This window comes from Astatotilapia calliptera, chromosome 13, assembly GCF_900246225.1.
Source record: "Astatotilapia calliptera chromosome 13, fAstCal1.2, whole genome shotgun sequence".
Classification (NCBI taxonomy): Eukaryota; Metazoa; Chordata; class Actinopteri; order Cichliformes; family Cichlidae; genus Astatotilapia; species Astatotilapia calliptera.
In genome coordinates, this window is record NC_039314.1 from 6,724,107 (window position 1) to 6,747,436 (window position 23,330).

Consider the following 23,330-nt stretch of genomic DNA (forward strand, 5'->3'; position numbering starts at 1 on the left):
GAAAATGAAAATATAACGACTATAAACAAAATCCCACGAGAACATTTCCTGGCTTATTTTGTGCACCACATTAAGATCATATCACTTGTTTTCGAACATTAAACAAATTATGTTTCAGTGCTAATTCAATCCAGAGCTGTCAGCTAGTTCATCACCTGAGATAAGAGGTTTGCTTTCTTGGTCTGAACAGTGAAACGGGAAGAAAAGACAATAATCTCTTAGAGGGAAGGTTAAATATAGCTTTTTTTTAAAACAACAGATTAACGTTGTTACGTTATTGGAAGACGCGGTAGTGTGTATGAGAGTAAAAAAAATCATCGATGTGTTCTAATAATAACAATAATGCGTTTAGAGCTACAATATAATAATAACGTCGTTATTTTAATAAGAATAAACAATATTATGAACCTGGAGGTTCGGCGTGCTTGATGACGACACTCGTTAGACACGCTCCGATTGGTTAGATTTTAACCGGAAGTAGGTTACAACCCACTCTTTTCTCTTTGCTCCGTGGCATTCTGTAACACAACCTACCTACCTACTGCTGCTAGTTTAACACAAAATGCGACAGCTGTAATGAGGGGCAGGAATGGACAAAGCCGGGATTAGGTGAGTGAACGTTTGGGGAGTACTATGGGTAACAGAGGCTTTCTAACGGGTAAGAATAAAAACCCGAAAGCGAAGTGAAGCGCGGAACACCGCTAAGCTAGCAGCAGAACTGTAGTCATGTCCGGTTCGAATTTTTTCGAAATAAGGGGATGTGCTGCCTGTAATGTCGCAAATTTCAAAATAATTAAAGGTGCTGAAATTTGCAAATATGCCACAAGGGAAAAAAATCTAATTATCAAAGGTTTTAGGCTAAGAGTTTTTTTTTCTGGAAATATAGCCAACTTTTCTCTGTCGCCATGCCAGTAGCTTAGAGTTTGAAAGTCTCCCATTATTAGCATGACTTGGTTCTGTTGTTTTTCAGGCAGTCTTGTGTTACTTTGTCCTTGACTTAACACCCCCCCCCCCCACACACACACACACACACACGCACACACACACACCTTCCAAACTGTTGAACAAGCACTCTCATCAGCACACATCATCAGCAGAACAGTTTTGCGTTAGACATTCTTTGTGTGAGTAGTAAAACTAATATCATAGTTGCGTTTTGCCTTTTAGAATGTTAATAAGAATCATTAATATTTTATATTTCTGTGTTTGGTGTTAAATATTCAAGATCTCATTTTAGAAAGAAAGCATTAAGGTTAAAGAAATAAATGTACAAAGAAGTATTTTGACAGCTACGGCTTTTAAAACATCAGCACAAGCTCAGTTCCAGTTCTGGCTGGATTCAGAGCCCTATTTCATTATAGCTGTCTAGAGACTGATTTATATCTGGGTGTGAGAGCCTGAAAACAGGGTTACTTTGTAAGTGTAAGCTTGGAGCTGTGTGACCTTCAAGAACCTGCTGCACATGGTATCTGGTTGACACGATATTAGGCGTGGAAACTCCTGAAGGCTGCCTTTTTTTTTCTTTTCTTTTTTTTAACCAGGGATTCTTGACTGGTGAGCCTTGTGTGACATTTACCAAGCCTGTAATTAAAAAGATAATCACAAATCGGCCTTGAACGCTGTGTGTGTTTCACTTGTTTTGTCCACTTTCATTCCAAGAAGGTACCTCTCAGAATCTGGAGTGTTTGGTCTAGCCCTTTGCACAAAGCTCGTGCATTTATTTTGAAGAGAAAGAGCTACACCGGAAGTCAGTTTGTAGCTAGCTTGCTGTGAAGCTCGCCCACCAGTTTCCTTGTGTGCTGTTGTTTGGCTGAGAGCTAGCTGGCGTGTGTTAGCTGTCCAGGTGTAGCTAATCCCTGCTGTCCCTCCTTCCTCAGGTTTAAACGGAATCTTTGAAGTGAAGAAGTCGGATAAATGTTCAAAAGAAACTTACTGACTGAAGGAAACTGTAGATAGCAGGTTGGTTTATTTGAAAGGTTGCTTAAAGGTAACACATTAAATGTCATTGTATGATTATCTACTGTTTTGTCATCAGTGCTTTTATCTAAAAGTCCCTGTATTGGGATCCTGGATTGTGGCCTTTTTTCTGATTGTGGATTTTTGTGTTTTTAACAGCTGATCGTTTTGTGGATTTATACAGGACCTATGTGTGGAAATACTGATGCATTGGAGCCAAAGAACAAGATCTCTTTATTCCAAAATGATCTACACACCCATGTCTCTAAGATGATGTACAGAAACCTGTTTTAAGTAATGTGAGCAGTCCGGGGCGAAGGGAATGCAGGCTTGTCAGCTATAGCTTTTATGAGAACGTGATGCCCAGGCGGGGATTGCCACTTCAGGGTCGGGTCCGCTGGCTCTTCCTGGGTCTTTTTCTGCTGCTGGTGTTGCTGCTGTTTGCATACCTGCTGGAGTGCACTCCACCAGCAGACGTCAGCCTGATCTTACCAGGGGAGACCTATGGCAAAGAATACTACCAGGCCCTGCTCCAGGAACAGGAGGAGCGCCACCTGAACCGTGCTGCCAGTCTGAAGCGGCAAATTGCCCAGCTTAAGCAGGAATTACAGGAAATGAGCGAGAAGTTGAAAGTTCTCCAAGAGAAAAAAGAGCTTCCAGGAGTTCCGGGTCTGGCTGATAAAGACCAAGAGCCTGGAGATTTGCTGGAGTACTTGCATTCTCAGATCGACAAGGCTGAGGTCAACACTGGAGCACGCCTTCCAAGCGAGTATGCCTTGGTGCCGTTTGAGAGTTTTACTTCTTCCAAGGTGTACCAGCTGGAAATGGGGCTAACGCGGCACCCAGAGGAGAAACCAGTCCGCAAGGACCGCAGGGATGAGCTGGTGGAGGTCATTGAGGCCGCACTAGACATCATCAACAACCCTGACGAGGAGGATGGTGTGGAGGATGATGTGCCGATGCAGAGGCAAACCTACACAGATGGTCACTTTACTGAAGGTGAGACTCTCAGTTAAATTACAGAGTAAGAGGCAATGACTGTAACCAGTGTTCAAAATGAACCTTTTATTAACAGTTTCCACTCAGTGAATAGACTCGTTGAAAAAAAAAAATCACCAGGAAAATCTATTTTTAACGATCCAGAATAATAAACTGAGCCTTTGTTCCAAATCTGATTTGGTTAGTACATTTTATTTAGACAAAGGAGCACTGGGTTGCACTGATATACACTATCTGATGAACACTGGCCAATATTGCCTATTGATTGATGTTGGCATATGACAGTTATCAGATTTTGTGAACAGTCTGTATTTAGGAATATAAATGTTGCACTGGTTAAATGTTCAAATTGTGTGAGCTGCAAGACTTTAACTCTTTACCCTCTGAAAGCCTTTGAAGCTCTTTTCTGAACTTGATGCTTTCTGTTATATTTCAGGCTCGCTTATAGAACAAAGTGACTGGGTGTGCATCAGAAGTTAGTGACGATGGTCCCTGACCTTGCAGCTACCTTTGGATAAAACGAGTCAAAATTAAAGCACATCTTTTATTTTCTTTTAGAATATTTCTTTTCCCCTTATTCCAGGAAAACAATAAACAACAAAACAAAATCAGCCAAATTGTTACTTTAAACATTGATATTGGGCCAAAATGTCACAATTGGCAAAGGTCCGATTCAAGTTCAGACAGAACAAGCTTGACCTCAAAAGTGATGCGTCAAACGTAAAATACATTTGAAAGTTCATAAGCTGCACTCTCAGCTGCAATGACCCTCCATGACTCCTGCTCCTTGGCTAGTGTATATTGCTTGGTCAGAGTTGTGGTTAGGAGATTACATGAGATAGTTAAGGTTTGACAAAACTGCAGGGGTCAGAGCTAGTCAGATTAAGACTGTGGTGTGCCTTTGCATAGCAAGGATGGGGACAAAAGTTTATGCTACGTGTCTGTGTTTGCGCGTTAGTCATGCGCAGCAGTAGTGCCAAACAGAAATTCTCCTTGAATTTGGCATTTAGTGCCACTTAGTGGATAACTGGTACGTTTTCTCAGCCTGTCTCAGTGTTTTTCAGATTGTCTTCTTTTGGCAGGGCTGTACCGGACAGAGCGAGACAAAGGGACACTTTACGAGCTCTTCTTTGCCAAAGAGGATTCCAGCAGTTTCCGCCACGTCACACTCTTCAGGCCTTTTGGGCCCTTAATGAAAGTCAGGAGCACATCTGTGGAAACATCAGGAATGATTATTAACATCATTGTGCCACTAGCGGGCAGAGCAGAAACTTTCTCACAGTTCTTGCAAAACTTCAGGTGAGAATGAATCTTAAATCCATCCCTCTCCACTAAACATGAGCCAGCACCCTTGGCCTTCATTAGACGTGTTGGCTTTTGTTTCCACCATTGTTGTGGAAAGCACTGCAGCCTTGTGTGTCCTTGTAATCCATTTGAAAAATGCATGTGTTTTTAGGGAGGTGTGCATACAGCATGACAGAAGGGTACATCTCACGGTGGTTTATTTTGGGCAGGAAGGTCTACAGGAGGTGACGTCATCTCTGGAAAAAATGTCGAGGTGAGTCTATTGAACAGAAAGACCTTTTAATAGGCTTGTTAATATGTCATATGAGGCATTTGTTAAAAATCAGGCGTTTTGTTTTACAGGGAGGAGAGCTTCTCCAACTACACTCTCATCCCAGTGGACGAGGAGTTTTCCCGAGGTCGAGGTTTGGATATCGGAGCTCACGCATGGAAGAAAGGCGACGTCTTAATGTTTTTTTGTGATGTGGACATCCATTTTACACTCGAGTTCCTTAACACCTGTCGTCTCCACGCTGCTCCAAGTAGGTTTAATTGGCTCACATTCATTATACTCTTTTAGTGCTCTTGCTCTCAGCCAAAGGTTAATTTGCTTGTTCTGTTTTACAGACAAGAAAGTCTTCTATCCTGTCGTGTTTAGTTTGTACAATCCTGCCATTGTCTACGGAAATTTGGAGCTGGCTCCACCTGTTGAACTCCAGCTGGTAAGAAGTGTAAAGGTTCCCATTCTGACCAACGTGTTAGAAAGCTGGTTTGGTGGTGACCTGTGTGTCAGAGATGACTATCTGTTTTCAAATAGATTCATAAAAAGGATGCTGGATTCTGGAGAGACTTTGGATTTGGAATGACATGCCAGTATCGCTCCGACTTTCTAAATATCGGTAAGCACCAATCATTTGTTTTATTAGACGCGACAGTTGTGCGTAACATGTTTTAAATGGGTCGTATCCCCGCAGGTGGTTTTGATCTTGAAGTCAAAGGTTGGGGGGTGGAAGACGTCCACTTGTACAGGAAGTATCTGCGGAGTGACATGATAGTGATCCGCACGCCTGTGTCGGGTCTGTTCCACCTGTGGCACGAGAAGCAGTGCGCGGACGAGCTGACGCCGGAGCAGTACCGCATGTGCATCCAGTCCAAAGCGATGAACGAGGCCTCCCACTCTCACCTGGGGATGCTGGTTTTCCGCGAGGAGATCGAGGCTCACCTACGCAAGCAGGCCTTCAAGACACAGAGCAAAACAGAGGACTGAGCGAGCCTCTGCGTACCCAGCATCATTTCTACATTAAGACTGCATGGTGCTGATATCGTTAAGGCACTAGAGCGAAGACATGTTTACACGGATCCTTCTGCATTTCACCGCACAGCTGTAGACAAATGAATGTACAAAAATGAACATTAGTCAATGTGAAAGTTCACAACGTGGCAACAAGTGTTACTGAAGAGCTGACGCATAATTAGCAATACTTAACTTGCTGAGGGAAGAACAACAGGTACGTATCTCGTGGATTTAGGTTGACAATATGTTACATGAAATCAAATCAATAGGCATGTGCTTTCTAACTTTGAACTTGACAACTTCTCATTAAGCCACCCTGCCTGCTTCAAACACAGCACCTGACCTGCAGCCAGCCTCTTTAGCACCTTTTACAGCCAAATATGACTTCAGAAAGATTTCAGCTCATTCAGATGATTTCTGGCAGCTGTTGCGTGTTTGGACAGGCTTTTTAAATCAAACTAAAGACACATTAAAGGATAACAAGTTGCATAATTTATTGACAACTGTAAAGATGTTGCACTTTCTCATAGTGAACAAAAGAAGCCAAAAGTTTCAGCTGATCCTCAAACACTTTATAATCTTTCACTCAGTATTTTGGCAGTAGTATATGGAGCCATAATATTCTGTTTCTATTAGAAGTTCTGTGAGAGGGGCAGTATGGGTTTTTAAAAAAAAAAGGGAACTTGTGTTTTGTGACAGTGAGTCGCTGTTATCATTCATTTATTGCTGATTGTTTCCAAGTAAAGAGTTCACCTGAAAAGCATGTTGATCAAATGGTTCAAGGACTTGAGCAAAGATCTGCTTACTGCATGCAACGCTACAATATCAGGTGTATGTGGACCAGTATTATTGTATAGATAACAATGAGCGTCATTCCCAGCACTACGATTCCCACTTCTTGACTGGGATTGAATGTTACAGTCATGCTTGTAAATATTTTTCTAATATTCCATTGTTTCATACATGTGAGTTAAATATGTGCCTACATGCAGACAGTACTATGAGCCGTATTCACAGCTGCTGGTTTTTATTCCACATAATGTTACAGCTGAACAGTTCATAGGTTAGAGGGGTAATTTTAATGAGGACAGCTGTCTAAAGATTACATAGTGCAGGCAAGAAGTGCTTTTTCTCCCTCACAGAGGAAGCAGGTCTCATCTGGTACTGTAATTATTTTATTATTAATGTTTTTGCAAATATTCCAGCTTTCTGTAGATAGTCTTCGAGTCTCTCCTTACCCTGCAGGAGAAAACATCAGCAGTACACAATCCAAACGAAACACTTGAGCAAGGTGATGATTTATTTTGAGTCTTGCCATGAAATAAAACTTACAGAAGGCTGCATTTGCTTCTGCTCCTTCCTTTCTGCTGTTAGTATTCGATCTGCTGATACATGTTCTTGGGAAACTTGACCCCTCCCCCCATTTCTATAATTTATACTATAAAAATGTAATATCAAACTTGTCAAGTTTCTTTGAATCAACGAGCTCATTTGTATGTTTCTTAATTTAAGACAAATGGCGTAATACAATTGTATTATTCATCTGTATATAATAAACTACATCAATAAAAAAAAAAAAGGAAAAATAATCAAAATCCCAGTGAAGAAGTAATACATGAAACTAAATGGGACCAAAGCAGACAGGTGTACTCTGTGTATTAATGAGCCATCTGTTCTGGATGGATCCCCATGGTCTTGTAGATCTCTTTGAGAATGAGCAGAGCCGTGTCTTCAGATTGCCTACAAAACAACACAAGTGTTAATACACAGGTTTCAGACAGTCACCGAAGCAGCTTAAAGGACTTCAGACGTCACTCACCATCATTTATGTGCAGTTTTTATACGCCTCTTTTCCACTAGTACCTACTCGACTCAACTCGATTCTGTTGCAGTCGTTTTCCATTACAATTGAGTACCACCTCCACGTGGGTCATTAAAGCTTTTTGTCAGACTCTGGGACCACAGTGGGGTATTTTTCTCGTTGCCAGGTTTCAAAAATGGTGGTTTGGATTTTTGTGAAGGAGTCACTCTCATGACTCATCGAGTGACACCATCGTCTGGCCTATTGGTGGCATGCAGTCTGATTTCACATTTTCGGATTAACTGTGATCACTTGGAACGCCGGCCGAGCACGTACTAAAGAAGGTAATACCCACCCAGTACCAGGTACTACCACCTAATGAAAAACTATCAAAACTAAGTTGAATCAAGTCGAGCTAAAAAGGTACTGATGGAAACGAGGTAAGAATGTACTGTGAGGAAAGGGCCTAAAAATCAACAATGAATAAAAAAAAAAAAATCTATACTGCAGAAGAGTAAGTCTTTTTTTTTTTTTTTTTTTTTTAATGAAACCAAAATAATATGAGGACTTGGTAAATTATTAAGGATCACATATTTGAGAGGCTGAAACCACCAAACCTGTTATTTTTGCACATAGTAAATATTTAAATTATTAATTGATACCAAAAAACATGGACTTAGTTTTCAGTCTGTGCCATTCAGCTGCTTAATACTCAAGTTTCCATTCAAATTGCAACTACAAACAGGTCTTTAATATGAGATTGCTTGTACCAGTAGCAGAGGTGACTCTGGAGGGCAAACAAATACTCGTTGAAACTCTCAATGGGCTTCTCCTGCAGGACGTAGTCGATGCGATTTCCTCCGTTTAACATCCCGATCTTCACCTGAGACTCGTCGTCTTCTTTTTGAAGCTCAGGGTTGTCTGGAATCTTATGCTCTGTGACAAACCAGATCAAAACGGTTGATCTAACAGTACAGAAAATAGTCAAACAAAGACTCACAAGTGAGCCGCACTCACCTTCGTGCACTTGTTGCTTCTCCTCCTCTTCGATCTGATTGGCCACGATGGCCAGCTGGGCCTGAAGTTGGGCATTCGAGGTGTGAGCACGAGCAAAGTCGTTGAGGGTCTGCCAGGCAGTCCTCAGGGAGCTGATGAAACCCTGCTTCAGGTCAGAGCCCATCCTGGTGAGAGACTCCTTTAGCTCTGAAACACACAGAATCACACCTAAGCCCATTTCCGCACAACCAATGAAACCTACATACACTTTAAAAAAAAAAAAAAGCAACCACCACGAGAAACTTTATTTTGCTGTCACCTTAATGTTTTTCTGCACAGCCAAGGAAAAAACGAATCAGTTTTATTTGCCACTACGTTGCTTCATGGCAATTGAAGTGCAAGAATAGAGTCTTTGTGCTGTGTAACTGCAGATATTGGGACGCTCCACCCTTAAGCGGCAGAGAGGCCAAAAATACTGAACAGTTTAGCTTAGGCTCAGTAACTAACTCTGTATCTGTCAGCATTCACAGTTAAAACCTGATTATTATTTTTTGTTCGTTTTGCTTGAAACTTAATCTCATATGTGACTACAACAATGACAGCTCTGCTCTGAGTGTTTGGGTCCATACCAAGATGAAGCCTCTTCCGTCCTTTGTGATGTGGGATCAAAACAGGCTTCAAGTCCAGGTCTGGCATTATCATAGGCTCAATCCTGTAAGCCACTGGATCCAGCTAAAAGACATTAGTCTAGTGAATGAAATGCCTGTGCACACCAGAATACTGTACAAATCTGACCCAGAGACAATAAAACATGTTACAAATAGCTATAAATACACAAACACATACTGGATGATAAATATTGAAGAATCCCTTGCATGTGGGCAGCTGGTACGTCTCTTCGATATTCTCAAGTCCTCGTACAGTCAGGAACATGCCGATTGGAGAACCCAAGGCAAAGAAATTCACAGGCTCAAAGTCCAGAGTGTGGTAGATGACAGACACCTGCAAAAAGTTTATTAAATGTCAGCTCTGCTTCAGAATAGCAGCTCATTGTTGCTGAAAGACAGATGTGTTTACCTGCCCCGTTCCAACTTCAAAGTAATTGTAGTCCACATGGACAGAGGAGACTGTGCTGCCCACTGGAAGCTTCTTCACAGTCGGATCAGAGGGAACTTCAGCTGCTGGTGGAGGTGCTGCAGTCTGAGTGACCTCTTTGACCTCTTTTTTGTTCTCCTGAGCTGCCTGGCGTGCAGCCTGTGAACATGAAACCATGAGTGGGGCGGGTCCATAATCACAATTTTGCAAGCCTCGCAGATACTCAGCAGACAAACTTACCTGCTTATTCACTCTTTCTTTCACAAATTTGGCAATTTTTTTTCTGGGACCAAGTGGGATACCCATCTCCTTCAGGTCCTCAATTGTGCACATAAGCTAAGAGAATATAAAAGGGTCAGAATAAGATGAATTACATTATATTGCATAAAACCCCCGATGTTCTCAAATGACCTTATACAGTTTACATTTATAACTAGATTTCTTATACTTCTAAAACATATCTCAGCTCCTAGCAGTCTGTAAAATAAAAGGTGGACTGTGTTCTTACAAAAGATTCAATGTCAATCTTCTCCTCATCAAAGGTACTCTTGTATTCAGACAGGCCCAGATGTTCCAGCATAGCAGCAAGATCCTCAAACTCCTCCCCGTCTTCTTTGGGCTGCTCCTCCACAGCTGGAGGGGTGACGGCACTATTTTCCTGTGCAACAGGGGCCGTCACCTGATATGAGAAGCAAAATTTACAATTACATACCGAACCTTTATTCTGAAAATATTCAACTCATTTACAAATAAACGGAAAAGAGCACGGTGTTTGTTTTATTTTTACAGTATATTGTAATTTATTTAAATTAGTCAGGGCGTGACCTGTCTGACTTCTCCGTTAGCAGCGGGCATGGTTGGCATGGCCCCTCCAGGTGAGGCATTCTTCTGATTTGAAAGCAGGTCAAAGAGAATCAAAGAACCTGCAAGGAGAAAAATTAAGTGATGGTGGAAAAAACAGAAAGGTTAGAAGCTGATTAAACATGTTTATTACCTAAGCTGTGTCCTGCCACTGACACTGCTCCTCTGAAGTCCGGGTTCCTCTCCATGAACAGGGCATAGAGTCGGTTAATCTCCTGAGCAACAGTGTCCATGATGGTCTGGCAGTAAGTGGGACTGTTGTAGAAAAGCACATCTAACAAGGTCTCGTTGGTAAAGTGACGTAAACGCCCGGTGCTGGGCAAAGTGATCTTCTTTATCCTCCTGCAAAGATGAACAAGAAATAAGTCTGTTAAGGTCCTGCAAGGATGTCTGGTGAACTGAGGCACCAATTGTCTCCGGCATATAATGACAGTGTCCAATAAATGTTCTGTTTACCCATCTCTGAGTAATGATGAAGGACTTACAGGTGACAAACAATGTCAATTTAAAATAAGAGAGTAAGTCCAGTGTTTCCATCCAGTCAGGAGCTATTTATAATATCACCACATGTGTGTCAGGCCTCTTTGGTGTTAAACCCTTGTCCCCCTCACCTGTCCACCCCTGTGGCATCTCCATGTAGAGCCGTGTGCCACTGCACGGGCAGAAACTCCACTCTGCTGATAGCGTGTTCATCCAGCGATTTCTTAAAATGGCTCTGCAGCAGCTTCAGCGACACATTACGGAAGTCGTCCACTGAAAGCACGACAAAACAGCATTTTTAACGTTTCCTTTGTACACATCGTTACACGACTGCAGTGTGACTGCTCATTACTTCATTACTCACCACACTCAATCATGCTCCGAAATCTCAAGTCACACACGGGGCCAATTCCATGAACCATGAACACAAGATGATCCACCGTTGAGAGCTCACCTGGAAAGAGATGTCTCTAATCTTAAATATGTGCATAAAATGTGAACTACAGTCAGAATGAGGCTGCATTATACTTCACCTAGCACCCAACCAGCTATCAAAAAGTCCTTCTAATGCCTCTGGAATACCTTATCATACTTTTCATTTCCTAAAATTACACTTAGTGGATGATACAAACTGTGTTTACACTTAGAGCAAATTATTTTGAGCACAGCGGAACTTGTCTACCATCAGGCACTTCATCGTGGTCATCATCGATTCCTCTCTTCACCACTCTGGGTCTGGTCTGCCCGTCCTGAGTTGTGCCCCACTCATCTGGTACGCAGGAGGGCTGAAACTGCACTATGACCTACAAAGGCAAACAGATCAATGCTCGTGAACTATAAAGCTAATTACATCATCAGACCGCTACAGCACATTAATCAAACAGGGGTTTACCTTTGGGTTGTGCATCACAATGGTTTCCCCTGATGGGAACTCCAGCCTGCGGTGCCACTGGTTGGTAGACACAGCTTTCTTATATTCAGCCTAGAGATGATGCAATAATACAATATTATAATTTCCTTTTACAACAGTGCAGCCTAAACTAAATCAATAAAGAACAATGCAGAGGGTATAAAAAACAGTATTTTTGAGACAAACCTCGAGCTTATCGCTGAACTCCTCAGAGTAAGGAATAAAGCGACTATCTGTATCTCCTTTGTAGAACCAGGTGCAGCGTCGGACCTCTGTAGGCTCCTCCTCCCAGTACACTGCAGTCCGCATGCGGTCATAAAGCTGCACGTCATACCTCCCTCCGTCTGTGCGTATGATCACACTTTCTGGATCTGGTTGAACTGAAAGAATGAAGAAAAAAAAAAAAAAAAAAAAAAACTTCACTGTGCAGTTCAGGTCAAAATTAGATTCTCAGGAAGACAAATTTGCACGTGTCTTGTCGTACCAGAGTTGTACGTCTCCTCAAGCTGAAGGGAGTCAAAGATACTGAAAGGAAGCCAGACGCTTTTTGACTCCACCTGCTTGCAGTAGAACCAGTGAGGCTGAACTGGCTCATAGACGTTGTAGTTGTACGGCATCATGGGAACAGCAGGAATGACGGCTCCAGCTGTGGTGGCTGGAAGTGGAGGTGGAGGGCCCTGAATCTGCGTGGGAGGAGGCTGAAGAGAGAAAGATGTGATTTAACTTCCCAAATAAGTTAATAAACCCTTTGATCAACAACACCGGTGTGACACTCACCTTTGTATACATGGGTCCTGATGGGGAGAACGTTTGCGGTGGCGAGCTGACCAAGTAGGGATTCTGCTGTGGCGTGTGTGTTGGCGGCATGATTTCCGGAGCTGGAATATAAGGACTAGCTCTGCTGCTGGTGGGGGTGTGTCTGTACGGGTTGTGGCTCTGCGGCTGCATCTGGGGAGGCGGTGGGGTCATTGTGGTAGGGGGAGGAGTGTGACGCCCCATGGGGCTCTGGTAAACTGCACTACCAAACATCGAAGGAGAAGGGTTCATTTGTGAGCTGGCAGGTGGGGGTTGTGGTGGAATCATGCTGACACTGCTGGGAACAGAAACGTGTCCCGTTGTGGTCGGGGCTGCAGACAGCACTGGCGGGGGGCATGGAGAATGCCCTATTGATGCAAATGGGTCAGTACTGGTTATGGGACTGGAGAAGTAGCTGAATGTAGACGGGGCATGTCCATTCCCAGATGTCTGACCTACAAAGCTGTCTTCTTCTCCAACATCAGTGGAGTCATCTACTGCACACCGACATGGAGAATAAAAGTGTAACACATGTTTTAGTATCTATGCAAAAACATCTGACACACATTAAATCACAGAGATAGAGAATATGTGCTCAGAGCTGTAGCTTTCTACTGTTTAGTCCTTAAAGTATAAAAAGAGGAAACATGTTTATCAGGCGCTTGTTCAGCAGAATGTCGCATCATTAAATCCCTGTAACAGGACGTTATCTTTCCATTTAACTCAGAACACTGTTTTGCCTGTGACCCTGAAACATACGTGCAAAATAAAACATCACACAGCTGCCAGTCTGACCACAACACATCGCTGTCAGTTAGCCTAACCTTACGCCTGATAAACGCTTCCCTACTCGGACAAGGTTTCTTTCTCTTTCTGTTACTTTTACACTCAGTAAGCCCCGATAGCGATACGGGAACCCAATCTGCTAACTAGCTTAGCTTGCTAACGAACCCGCAAATGTTTGGACATTTCCTCAGTCGGCATCTCGTCTCACCTCCTGACAGCACCGCCGGACCAGTGGCCTGACTCACTGGCATGAAAGGCAAATTGAAGTTAAACTCTGGAGCGGCGCTGAATAGTAAATTTGCACTGGTGTTTGGAGCATTATTATTTTTTCTATCTGCCATTTTCCCCGAGAATTACACGTAGCCACTACCGGAGCAGGCAGACAGGACACGCTCAGTTCTCCAATGAGCGTTTTTGTTTTTTTCACTGCGCTTGCAGATTTTGCTGAGCTATAAAGCATTAACCGGAGATTGCACGACTACAAGCGGCGTAGCACATATTATTCAGATCTACTAAAATCACGCAGGCAATTTCGCCACAGTTCTTTTGTTGGAGCTACAACAAACACTCTCGCTCACCACTGCCACCTATAGACCAGGATGATTACTTACACTGTAATATTGGATCTTTTAAATAAAAAACAATAAACTGTATCTTTAAAAAATAGAAGTAGCTCTATATTAAAGACTATTTCTTTACTTTTCTTCACTAGAGCAGGAATTTAAAGTCAAACGAAAAACACCCAGCCTATCCTGAAGGAGAGTTATGACGCACCTCCGTGCTCCGGTTGGTCCCCGTACCCAAAACAAACCCACTACGCTCTCCGTCTGGTGACGCAAATTTCCCGCCCTTCACTTCAGCGATCCCGTGTATGGGGAAAGTCAACAAACTGGTATTTTCACTGTGATTTTTCTTTGATATATTTTCTAATCTCCGGACCTTTATCACCATCTAAGCCATGCCTTCCACACATGACTGGATTAACGACCCCGTTGGTGTTGTTGAGGGGATGTTTGGTAAGACACCGGAACTTCACTCAGTAGGGCTAACGCGTGAACCTAGCTAGTTAGCTCTCTGACTACGTACCATGCCAACTTTGCACATTGCAGGTGGCTGTGTGTGTTTTCTTTTTTCTTTCTCTTCGAAAAAGCAAATGACTTACACTTGTCTTACACTTTTTCGTGTAGTTACTGTACACACGCCACTGCCACACATCAAGACGGAGACGGATTTTAAAGAATAAGCGGAAAAATCCACATATTCCTTAAAATCTTAAAGGACTGACATTTACGTGTCACTGGTGGGGGCGGTTATATTTAAGATTAATAAAAGTTGCTTATATCTTTTAGACATGTTGTATCATGTAATTCTAGTAACTCTTTTATCTATTTTCCTTCCAAACCCCCACATTATAACAGGGTTTCTCTTTACCCTGTCTCACTTCTTTGCTCAACATATTACATTTATACACTTACTAGTCACTTCATTAGGTACATCTGTTGAATTCTTCAATAAGACATATTTAATCTCTCTAATATATGCAGTTCCATGGCAACAACTCAGTGCATTTAACCACGCAGACATGGGCAAGACGACCGAGCATGAGAATTGGATGAAATGTGTTTTTAATTGACTTTGAATGTGGTATAGTTGTTGGTGCCAGACAAGCTGCTTTGAGTATTTCAAAAACTGCTGATATACTGGGATTTTCCCCCATAACCATCTCTTCGGCTTACAGAAAATTGGTCAGAAGAAGAGAAAATATCCAGTGAGGACCAGTTGTCTGGTGGAAATGCCTTGATGATGTTAGAGATCAGAGGACAATGGTTTGTCTGCTTTGAGCTGATAGGAACGCAACAAAGTAACTCGAATGACTACTTGTTAGACCCAGGATATGCAGAAGAGCATCTGTAAATGTGCAACATGTCAAAACGTGAGGCAGATGTGCTACAGCAGCAGAACACTTGATTTCTGCTGCAGAATTTGGATGGTAGGATCAACATTTGGCATAAACAACATGAAAGCATGGCTGCGTTCTGCCTTGCATCACCAATTCAGGTTGCTGGTGGTGTAATGATGTGTGAGGGATATCTTATTGTCACACTTTAGGCCCCTTAGTACCAGCTGAGCATCATTTAAAAACCACAACCAAACTGAGGGTTGTTTCTGACCATGTCTATTCCCTTTATGTCCACAGTGTGGGGGCGACCGTGGCTCAAGAGTTGGCAGTTTGTCTTGTAATTGGAAGCTTGCTGGTTCGAGCCCCGGCTTGGACAGTCTGGGTCGTTGTGTCCTTGGGCAAGACACTTCACCCGTTGCCTGGTGGCGGTCAGAGGGCCTGGTGGCGCCAGTGTCTGGCAGCCTCGCCTCTGTCAGTGCACCCCAGGCTGTGGCTACAATGTAGCTTGCCATCACCAGTGTGTGAATGGGTGGATGACTGAATGTAGGGGTCCATAGGGACTAAGTAAAGCGCTATACAAATACAGGCCATTTACAGTGTACATCAGCCTGTGTGGAACGGGAGATTCACATCATGGCTGACAAGTCTGCAGCAACTGTGTGATGCTGTCACGTCAATATTGACCAGGATCTTCAAGGAATCTTTCCACCACTTTGAATCAGTGACATAAAAAATTAAGACAGTTTTGAACGCAAACAAGTGGGAGGAGCACCTTTGATCTTTGCGAGGATGTACTTTGAAAATGCCTGGTTGGGGGACAGGTTGGGGGACTGGTCTGTGGTGGTAGTGGAGCTTCCATGATTGCTCACACCAGAGGGCGCTTTCCATAGTGAGACAGAACACCTTTATCTAATGCAGCCCAGCTAAGCTAATTTTGCTCTACAACAACCATTTATCCAACTTTGAGTTTTGATTTGCCAATAAAATTATGCCTTCTTGATATTTCAGCCGCTTCCCAGAGTAATCCAAGCTCTGGCTGGGAGGCGAGAGCCGTGGAGTTCTTCAAAGATCGACTGAAAGAGAAGGACGCTCACACCTTGGTAATACAAATTACACTTTCAACAAAAACATGTGCACGAATGACAGGCTCCTAATCTGTTTCTGCACACTTTGATGCAGGTCCCATCTCTCAACGACATCCCCATGCATTACCTGAAGCCCAACAGCCTCGTGAAATTTCGCTGTTTCATCCAAGACATGTTTGATCCAGAGTTCTACATGGGAGTCTATGAGACTGTCGATCCAGCCACACAGGCTAAAGTACGCACTTCTTTATCCTCTCGCCTGCTGTTATTGGTACGAGTGCAGCCCTTTGATAATCTCTTAGCTGTTTTCATCTTTCATCCTCTTTTTCTGTCTATTCTTTCACAGACGTTGCGATGTGGGAAGTATAAAGACGTGACAGAATGCGGGGTGAGTCTCTTCAAAGACTCATTCGCTGTAGATGGCTCATTTTAGCTCCAACTTGGTTGTTAACGGGTGTTTCATCTGCAGGTGGATTTTAACTCTAAAAACACAGTAACTGCAGAGCGACAGACTTTCTACTGTGTGCCAATCCCCGGAGAAAACCCCTGGGTCAAAGAGATATCCTCAGCTTGCAAAAGACCACATAGAATCGCTCTTTACGCAGCTGGCATTCGTGAAATGTCCATTTATATCTTGTGATCTGCTGCTCCGAGTTGTCCTTAACTCTGTTGCACAGATATGCCAACAGCAGCCAAGCAAGAGTGGTGCCTTCCACCTCGTACGTGCCAAGCAGACAGAAACGAAGCTACGAGGAAGACGACGACATGGACACGCAGCCACAGAAGCAGAGGGAAGCGCACGCTGGTACGAGTGTTCAGAATCGGCATTCGTTCGATAAAGTCAAATTTACTGTTGGTCAGAATAAGAGTGTTAGCATAAGGTCCAACTTATAGCTGCTCTTGATCAGTTACATTATATCATTTTATTGTGTCATTACTGTCATTTTTGAAACGCTTTGATAACTTTGTGGATCCGTCCTTGCCTTGTGAGCATCGTCTAGACTCCTTTTTTCCTTGCATTATTGTGCAAATAGAAATAACTTGTGCTTTATAAAAGAAAATAGCATGTTTAGAAAGGCTATGTTGAAAATCCTGTTTAAAAAGCACTTTTGACAACGGTTTTATTTTTCCTTGCTGCAGGTCCTCAGAGTCCCACAGAACATCACGGCAACGGCGACTGTAAGCGGCAGGAGACAGAAGCTCCCTCCAGCCAGATGACATCTGCCTCCCACCTCGACCTCAACTTCCCCCTGCCGGGAGAGAAAGGCCCTTCCTGCCTAGTCAAGGTGCGCTGTGTCAGTTTATTCCTCTTCCAGTACTGAACCGTTTTGAACAAAGAGGTGATTTTAGAGACGATACAGCTATCATGAGGAGAGTTTTAGGACACATGCTATAATGTGCGTATCATTGGCAGGTCTATGAGGACTGGGACAGCTTCAAACTTAACGACATGCTTGAGGTCTACGGGATCCTCTCCGTCAGTCCCGCTCTCAGCGCCTTAGCCGACGAGAAGTAAGACACGTACTTTGATTTTCCTCCCTGCCCTGCTCGGTTTGTTTCTCATTGTTGACGTTTCCGTACAGAGACGCCTCTTCAAACCTGCTGGATCCCACGGAGTCCATGGAGACGGCAGAGGAGCAGAGGGTGCACTGCCCGCCAGCCTCGCTCGTTCCACGCCTCCACATGCTCTACGCCAAGCAGCTGCAGCACAACAACCCCCTGCTGCCCTCTGCCGCCACCTCGGAGGACAACAGTGCTTGTAAGGACAAACAGTAGAGTAGTAGGCCTCCAAGTTTCTTCATTCTTTTTCCTCGTGTATGTTACATGCCAATCACACAGCCAGTAAGCATCCAGGAAAATATTTCATAATCCTGCTACAAAAATAAGTATCGCAGCAGGGTTTTTTTTTTTCACAGATTTTAATGAGATAGCTGAATGTAATCTCATTTACATAACATTCTGCTAAATAAGCCTGAGTACTGGGGTTGTCTAGATTTCACTTGACAACTTGAAGAAGAGACACTTTTGGCAAGTTTGACTTCATTCCTCCGGAGGGATGAAGTCAAACTTTATTAAAAAAACATTAAGTAAACAACCCGATGCTTCCAGCACTGCAGACAAATCAGTTATTAATGCTGAATCAATGTGGGCGACACGTTTAAACTGCTTTGACTACATAAATATTATTTGCGGTGACTGTGCAATACTTTAGTGATACAGAGCTTCTTCAGCCGCCCTCGGTGCTGGAGGAAGCATGAGAACCCTTCAGTTCTGTGCACTTTTAGCACTGTTGCCGCACAGCAAAAAGAGCCTGGGGTCAAATCTAACACTCAGGATATTCTCCGTGTAGCTCAGTGGGCTCTTTCCGGTATTCCTGCTTTCTCTCACAGTCCAAAGACGGGCTCCTTAGGTTAACTGGCAATTCTAAATTGGTGAGAGGAGTGGATTAGGGGTGGGTTCTGATTATCGATTTATCGATTAAAATCGATTCTAGCTTGGATAACGTAAAATTGATTCATTAAAATCCTGAATCGATTTTAAAATGTAAATATATTTTGCCCGAAACGCCAGAATCTCAGGTTAAACCTCACAAAATTACAACAACCACCAAACAGCTAAAACAGTAAATGAGAGCAGGTACATGGATTCTGCACAAAGACGTAAACAAAGCGCGGACCCGCCGACGGATCAGAATCAGTGAGATGTCGCCTTTCTTACCCGACGGCACGGACACGGTCGGGGCTGACAGCTCGCTGATTCTGATGTTTCGCCAGGTCTGCGCTTTGTGTTTACGTCCTTTTTGCACTAGATTCTGAAGCTGCAGGTTTTATTTCTCTCCAAACAATATTGAGTGAACCAGCAGCAAAAGAAGATCCAAACTACGCTTCACATAAACATCATCATGAATTCACTCTTAGTTTTGCTATTTTGCTTCCACCAGGATAAAATCACATCTCTCTCTCTCTCTCTCTGTTCTTCAAAAACAGTTTCCCGTCTAAAAATCTGTTTTCTTCATTACAACATGCCGGCCGCTGTTTTTTTTTCCTTTTACTTACTTCCGAAAAGAAAGCCTAATTTCTGCCGTTCAATACGCTACTGAACAAATTTAAACGTCTTAAAATTAGCCGTGTCTCTAATAAAACCGCTGTAACTTTGCTTCACTTCAGCAGTATCAGGTAACGTTCATAGGTTGACTTTCTTTCGTTTTTTAACTACAGAATATTTTTAAGGTTACCTGTTATAAAATCCCAGGCCAGGAAAGTCGCCTTCATGTTTTTCTGAGTTTTATCCTCAGCTACTTTGACACAAATGCATCTGCTGTGATGCTTACACCTTTGATAAAGTCTCGCAAGTGTCAGCTTTCTTTTTATAGATATAAAAATATGGAAATGTACTGATACGTGATCAGAATTATAATATTTCTGACTGAGGCAAAATTCGCCCAATTCGAATCGAATCGATTCCAGAAATCAGTGACGATGCCCAGCCCTAGAGTGGATGTAAGAGTGAAAGGGGGTCTCTGTGTATCTGTGTGTTAGCCCTAAAACAGTGCCGACCTGTCCAGGGTGACCCCGGTCTTCCTCTGTGATTGCTGGGACAACCTCTAGCCCATCTGAATTGGATAAGCATAACGTGATAACATGGTCTGTGTTTTGTTTTGCTTTGCTCAGAGATTCTTTTTGCTAAAATAAAATCACACTGATTACGGGTAGTCTGTAAATATGTGGACGTTTTGTTTTGTAGTTGTTTTCCATATTGGTTAAAGTTTAGCGCTAGCCCAGTAAAAGTCACAGAGAGCTGAAAACGCACCGCTCCTTCGACTCTAGTTGTCAAAGCCCGAAACAGATTCGCAGAGTCCTTCTCATGATTCCATTAGGTTTTAGTAAAACATTAACAAGAGCTGAAGTTTAGTTTCTGTAGCATCAAACATTTACCCATGAGTGTTCCCATATGAGAGATTTGTGCACATTTAAGCATGTGATGCACAGCAGTAACTCATTCATTTGGTTGCTTATGATAAATGGACATTTCTGACAGGATTACTGTGTACTTTACTTCCGACAGCTGAGTTTTCACACTGTCTTAATTTATAACACACCATTTAAAAACAGTCTGAGGTGTTTACTAAAGTGTGCATGGATATCAAGGAAGTCGCTTCAGTAATTATCAAAGAAGATAACGGGACAGATGTACTGTCAGATCTCATTAATAAATAATATCGCTTAAGCAGGGCGACTTGTTCCATCAGTGTTGTAGGAATGTTTAATGAAGTGTGAGAAGTATTGAAATCAAGCAGGAAAACAATCCCATTAAACTGAAGTTCATTTGCCTTGAAAAGCTTTCTAATAAGAGGAACAATGCAGCGACTGGTTCAGACTGGAGCTGAGTTGATTCTTTGTCCTTTCTTCCTCAGTTTTAGCTTCGACCCTGAGCGAGATGCCCTCTGTCAGAGAAGAGCTTCTGGCATACTTGACTCATGTCCTCCTGGGTGATGCTCTTGCAGCAGAGTACCTCATTCTGCATCTCATTTCTAACGTGTACGTAAAGTTCAGTATGTGAGCTTCCTGATTATTATTTTTTTTGTAATTTTTTATTTGATGGTTTCAAACTAACGCCAGCACACTTTTATTTTTCTTGTAGGTACGTGAGACGGGACGTCCTCCCGCTGGGCAAGTTTACCTTGAACATGAGTGGCTGTCCTACTGTTGCCTCGTACACTGAGCGCCTTTATCAGATCATCCAGCAGCTCGTGCCTTCTGTGAGTTATCAGCGCAATCGGTCGCAGGTACTGCTTGGTTTATATCTGGATGAACTGAGACACACTCAACATTGTTTCCCCTGCAGTCACACTACCTGGGCATGAGCCTCCAGAACATGAACCAGATACGGTTGGTGCCTAAGAAGGACTATGTGGCAAACCGGCTGGTGAGCGGCGCCCTGCAGCTGGCCAAAAACACTTCCCTCTACCTAGATGAAACGCAGCTGGAGCAGGGACAGCTGGACACAACAGGTGGGTCTTCTAGAAGACCACAAGAGGTCGACAGCGAGGACTCAAACGCCACCATTTTTCCTGTCCTTGTGACTGAACTGGGTTGGATCTGTTACTCTGTTGTGTTTGTTGCTGCAGGTGTGCGTAACGTCACGGCCTTGGGGAACCTGATCTCGTGGCAGAAGGTTGATTATGACTTTAACTACCATCAGATGGAATTCCCCTGCAATATTAACGTGCTCATCGCGTCAGAGGGCCGCTCGCTGCTGCCGGTAAGAACGCAGTGAAAGCTCACTCCCACCCATCGCGGATCCCTCCCAGCACCCTCGCCTCGCTCCCCACCCCCGGCTACGGCTAGGGGAGGGGTTCGGTTTCCTCCGGTGTCTCACGAAGCAGAGCCGTGTCAGACACTGGTGGTTGTTTCCAGCCGGCGTCACGCTGTCGTCTCAGCTGACATCGGTCGGCCGCAGCCAGCCCTTCAAGCCGGCGGCTTTAACCAGAGTCTCGCTGTGTTGCGAACAGCCTGAGGAATGTGCTGTGCGCTATTTCTGTGTGCTGGTCTAATGGGTTGCCATGGTGGCAGCTGTGTGCCACGGGAACAATCCCGGGAGAGGCGTCAGGCTCGGCCTGCTATTAGGCGAGCAGTGAAGGGCAGCATGCTGTAAACAACTCCCACGGTTCATTAGAAGTCACAATGGTTACATGGTTGTGTTTACTGTTTACAGCGAGCAGCTATTGGCTGATTAGAAGCTGGAGGCTCGGCTCGATCAGATGCTTAACCGTCACCAAGGCTTTGATCCTGTCTGCCGTGCTCTGAAGTTTTGATAATATGCCAAAGTAGGCGGGCATGCAGCACACAGGGAAACTTTTGCATAGCAACACCTAGTAAAAAAGACTTCCTCTATGGCACACAATCAATATTATTCTTTATCTCCACAGTCTGACTGTCAGATACACCTGCAGACTCAGGTCGCTCCATCCCACCTGGAGGAGTATCTCAGCACCATGCACATGCTTTCTCAGGCCTCATCACAGCTCAACAAGTTCAGAATCTACCTGAGTGTGGCTCGGCTGCTTGACTACAGCATCTCAGATGAAGTGACAAAGGTGAGACAAGCTCTTATACTTATACAGTGAGTTGAGTTTCAGCTAGTATGGTAGCTGTTTCTTCATGTACCCAGTCTGTTTGAGCAGCTCTTTTTATAAGTTTGCATACAAGAATTAAGTGTCTCCTTTTCCTCCTGCACTCAGTCAGTTGAAGATGACTTTGTAGACATGAGGAAGGATGACCCCCAGAGTATATCTGCCGAGGACCTGCACAGGATGCTCGTTGTGGCGAGGTGGGTTGTGATTTATATAACTGCCTTTATGTAGCATTTAATTAATTTTCATTCATGAGAATAATAACAGCCCCTAAGGCACTTTAGAGTGTTAAGCAATAAGCTATAATCAAAACTGAAAGCACCATAAACAGGCTGATGATAGCTTCACGCCTCAGCGCAGCCAATTTCTTTTTTTTTTTAACTCGCTCGTACATCTCATAGATCGTCTCAGACTGGCAGCTTATTAAAACTGAGATGTGGCTCTCTGCGAATCTGTCCGTAGGTTGTTGTCTCTGAGCCAGGGTCAGACCTCGCTGTCCAGAGACAGCTGGCTCCGAGCCAAACACATCGAGGCGCTGCGGAGGAGCCGGATGGAGCAGCACAAGTGTGTCAACGGCAACGAGCCGTGATCAGAGGCAAATGACATGACTTGTTTGCTTTTTTCCCCATTTGATATCTAAACAGTTTGTAATAAAGATGTTTTCATTTGCCACATAGTTCAGGTATTCACTTTTTTTTTTTTTTTTTTTTTACTGTGCTGAGCTACATATAAGATTTAGATACTGTTGTATGTACACTAACATCGCAGTTTATCATCACACTGAAGTACTGCCTTAAATTCAAAGTCTCTTGTGGGGTTCACACCAGAGGTTAAGCTCTACTAGACAGAAAGGTCTGTTTACAGGAAAAAAAATAATTTCTATCTTCAAAAAAAAAAAAAAAAAAAAAGTAAATAAAGGAACAAGATCTGGATCACTGTTTGTCCTGGTGCATTT

The 23,330-nt window shown here is 43.4% G+C and overlaps 3 protein-coding genes across 8 annotated transcripts; 2 read left to right on the forward strand and 1 right to left on the reverse strand.

The window, feature by feature from the left end:
* Positions 1–443: 443 nt before the first annotated feature.
* Positions 444–6,874, forward strand: csgalnact2 (chondroitin sulfate N-acetylgalactosaminyltransferase 2). 3 transcript variants are annotated; one of them, XM_026190623.1, is made up of 9 exons: positions 444–609; positions 1,878–1,987; positions 2,116–2,955; positions 4,038–4,254; positions 4,412–4,513; positions 4,603–4,781; positions 4,867–4,961; positions 5,057–5,138; positions 5,214–6,874. In XM_026190623.1, the coding sequence occupies exons 3-9, from the start codon at positions 2,316–2,318 to the stop codon at positions 5,504–5,506; spliced, it is 1,608 nt and encodes a 535-aa protein (XP_026046408.1). In that variant the 5' UTR covers positions 444–609; positions 1,878–1,987; positions 2,116–2,315; the 3' UTR covers positions 5,507–6,874. The 3 variants fall into 3 exon arrangements, with proteins under 3 accessions (XP_026046408.1, XP_026046407.1, XP_026046409.1); XM_026190622.1 differs by having other exon boundaries at positions 1,878–1,959; XM_026190624.1 differs by lacking the exon at positions 1,878–1,987.
* sec23ip (SEC23 interacting protein) lies at positions 6,820–13,927 on the reverse strand. Of its 3 annotated transcripts, none has more exons than XM_026190618.1 (18): positions 13,869–13,927; positions 12,454–12,968; positions 12,161–12,374; positions 11,863–12,056; positions 11,659–11,748; positions 11,449–11,569; positions 11,131–11,220; positions 10,898–11,039; positions 10,420–10,628; positions 10,251–10,348; positions 9,934–10,104; positions 9,666–9,761; positions 9,408–9,584; positions 9,177–9,332; positions 8,960–9,062; positions 8,352–8,537; positions 8,105–8,270; positions 6,820–7,273 (listed from the first exon to the last, which is right to left on the reverse strand). In XM_026190618.1, the coding sequence occupies exons 2-18, from the start codon at positions 12,757–12,759 to the stop codon at positions 7,192–7,194; spliced, it is 2,601 nt and encodes an 866-aa protein (XP_026046403.1). In that variant the 5' UTR covers positions 12,760–12,968; positions 13,869–13,927; the 3' UTR covers positions 6,820–7,191. The 3 variants fall into 3 exon arrangements, with proteins under 3 accessions (XP_026046403.1, XP_026046402.1, XP_026046401.1); XM_026190617.1 differs by lacking the exon at positions 13,869–13,927 and adding an exon at positions 13,466–13,824 and having other exon boundaries at positions 12,454–12,965; XM_026190616.1 differs by lacking the exon at positions 13,869–13,927 and adding an exon at positions 13,466–13,824.
* A 118-nt stretch (positions 13,928–14,045) lies between these two features.
* mcmbp (minichromosome maintenance complex binding protein) lies at positions 14,046–23,051 on the forward strand. Of its 2 annotated transcripts, none has more exons than XM_026190620.1 (16): positions 14,046–14,273; positions 16,166–16,257; positions 16,337–16,477; positions 16,589–16,630; positions 16,712–16,801; positions 16,918–17,047; positions 17,383–17,528; positions 17,657–17,754; positions 17,826–18,001; positions 20,657–20,780; positions 20,884–21,001; positions 21,088–21,253; positions 21,371–21,504; positions 22,172–22,339; positions 22,484–22,572; positions 22,838–23,051. In XM_026190620.1, exons 1-16 carry the CDS (start codon positions 14,216–14,218, stop codon positions 22,962–22,964), a joined length of 1,899 nt encoding a protein of 632 aa, XP_026046405.1. In that variant the 5' UTR covers positions 14,046–14,215; the 3' UTR covers positions 22,965–23,051. The 2 variants fall into 2 exon arrangements, with proteins under 2 accessions (XP_026046405.1, XP_026046406.1); XM_026190621.1 differs by having other exon boundaries at positions 14,046–14,149.
* Positions 23,052–23,330: the final 279 nt, after the last annotated feature.

Bases quoted from the DNA above. Each gene is read 5' to 3' on its own strand.
- csgalnact2 (XM_026190623.1), top strand. From the start codon at position 2,316: ATGCCCAGGCGGGGATTGCCACTTCAGGGTCGGGTCCGCTGGCTCTTC. The intron at 4,255-4,411 runs GTGAGAATGAAT...ATGTGTTTTTAG, and splicing joins CAGTTCTTGCAAAACTTCAG to GGAGGTGTGCATACAGCATG. The intron at 4,514-4,602 runs GTGAGTCTATTG...TTTGTTTTACAG, and splicing joins TCTCTGGAAAAAATGTCGAG to GGAGGAGAGCTTCTCCAACT.
- sec23ip (XM_026190616.1), bottom strand. From the start codon at position 13,598: ATGGCAGATAGAAAAAATAATAATGCTCCAAACACCAGTGCAAATTTA. The intron at 12,375-12,453 runs GTGAGTGTCACA...TTCTCTCTTCAG, and splicing joins CAGGACCCATGTATACAAAG to CCTCCTCCCACGCAGATTCA. The intron at 8,538-8,959 runs GTATGGACCCAA...TGTGTGTTTCAG, and splicing joins ACGGAAGAGGCTTCATCTTG to AGCTAAAGGAGTCTCTCACC.
- mcmbp (XM_026190620.1), top strand. From the start codon at position 14,216: ATGCCTTCCACACATGACTGGATTAACGACCCCGTTGGTGTTGTTGAG. The intron at 16,258-16,336 runs GTAATACAAATT...ACTTTGATGCAG, and splicing joins AGAAGGACGCTCACACCTTG to GTCCCATCTCTCAACGACAT. The intron at 21,002-21,087 runs GTGAGTTATCAG...TTTCCCCTGCAG, and splicing joins TCCAGCAGCTCGTGCCTTCT to TCACACTACCTGGGCATGAG.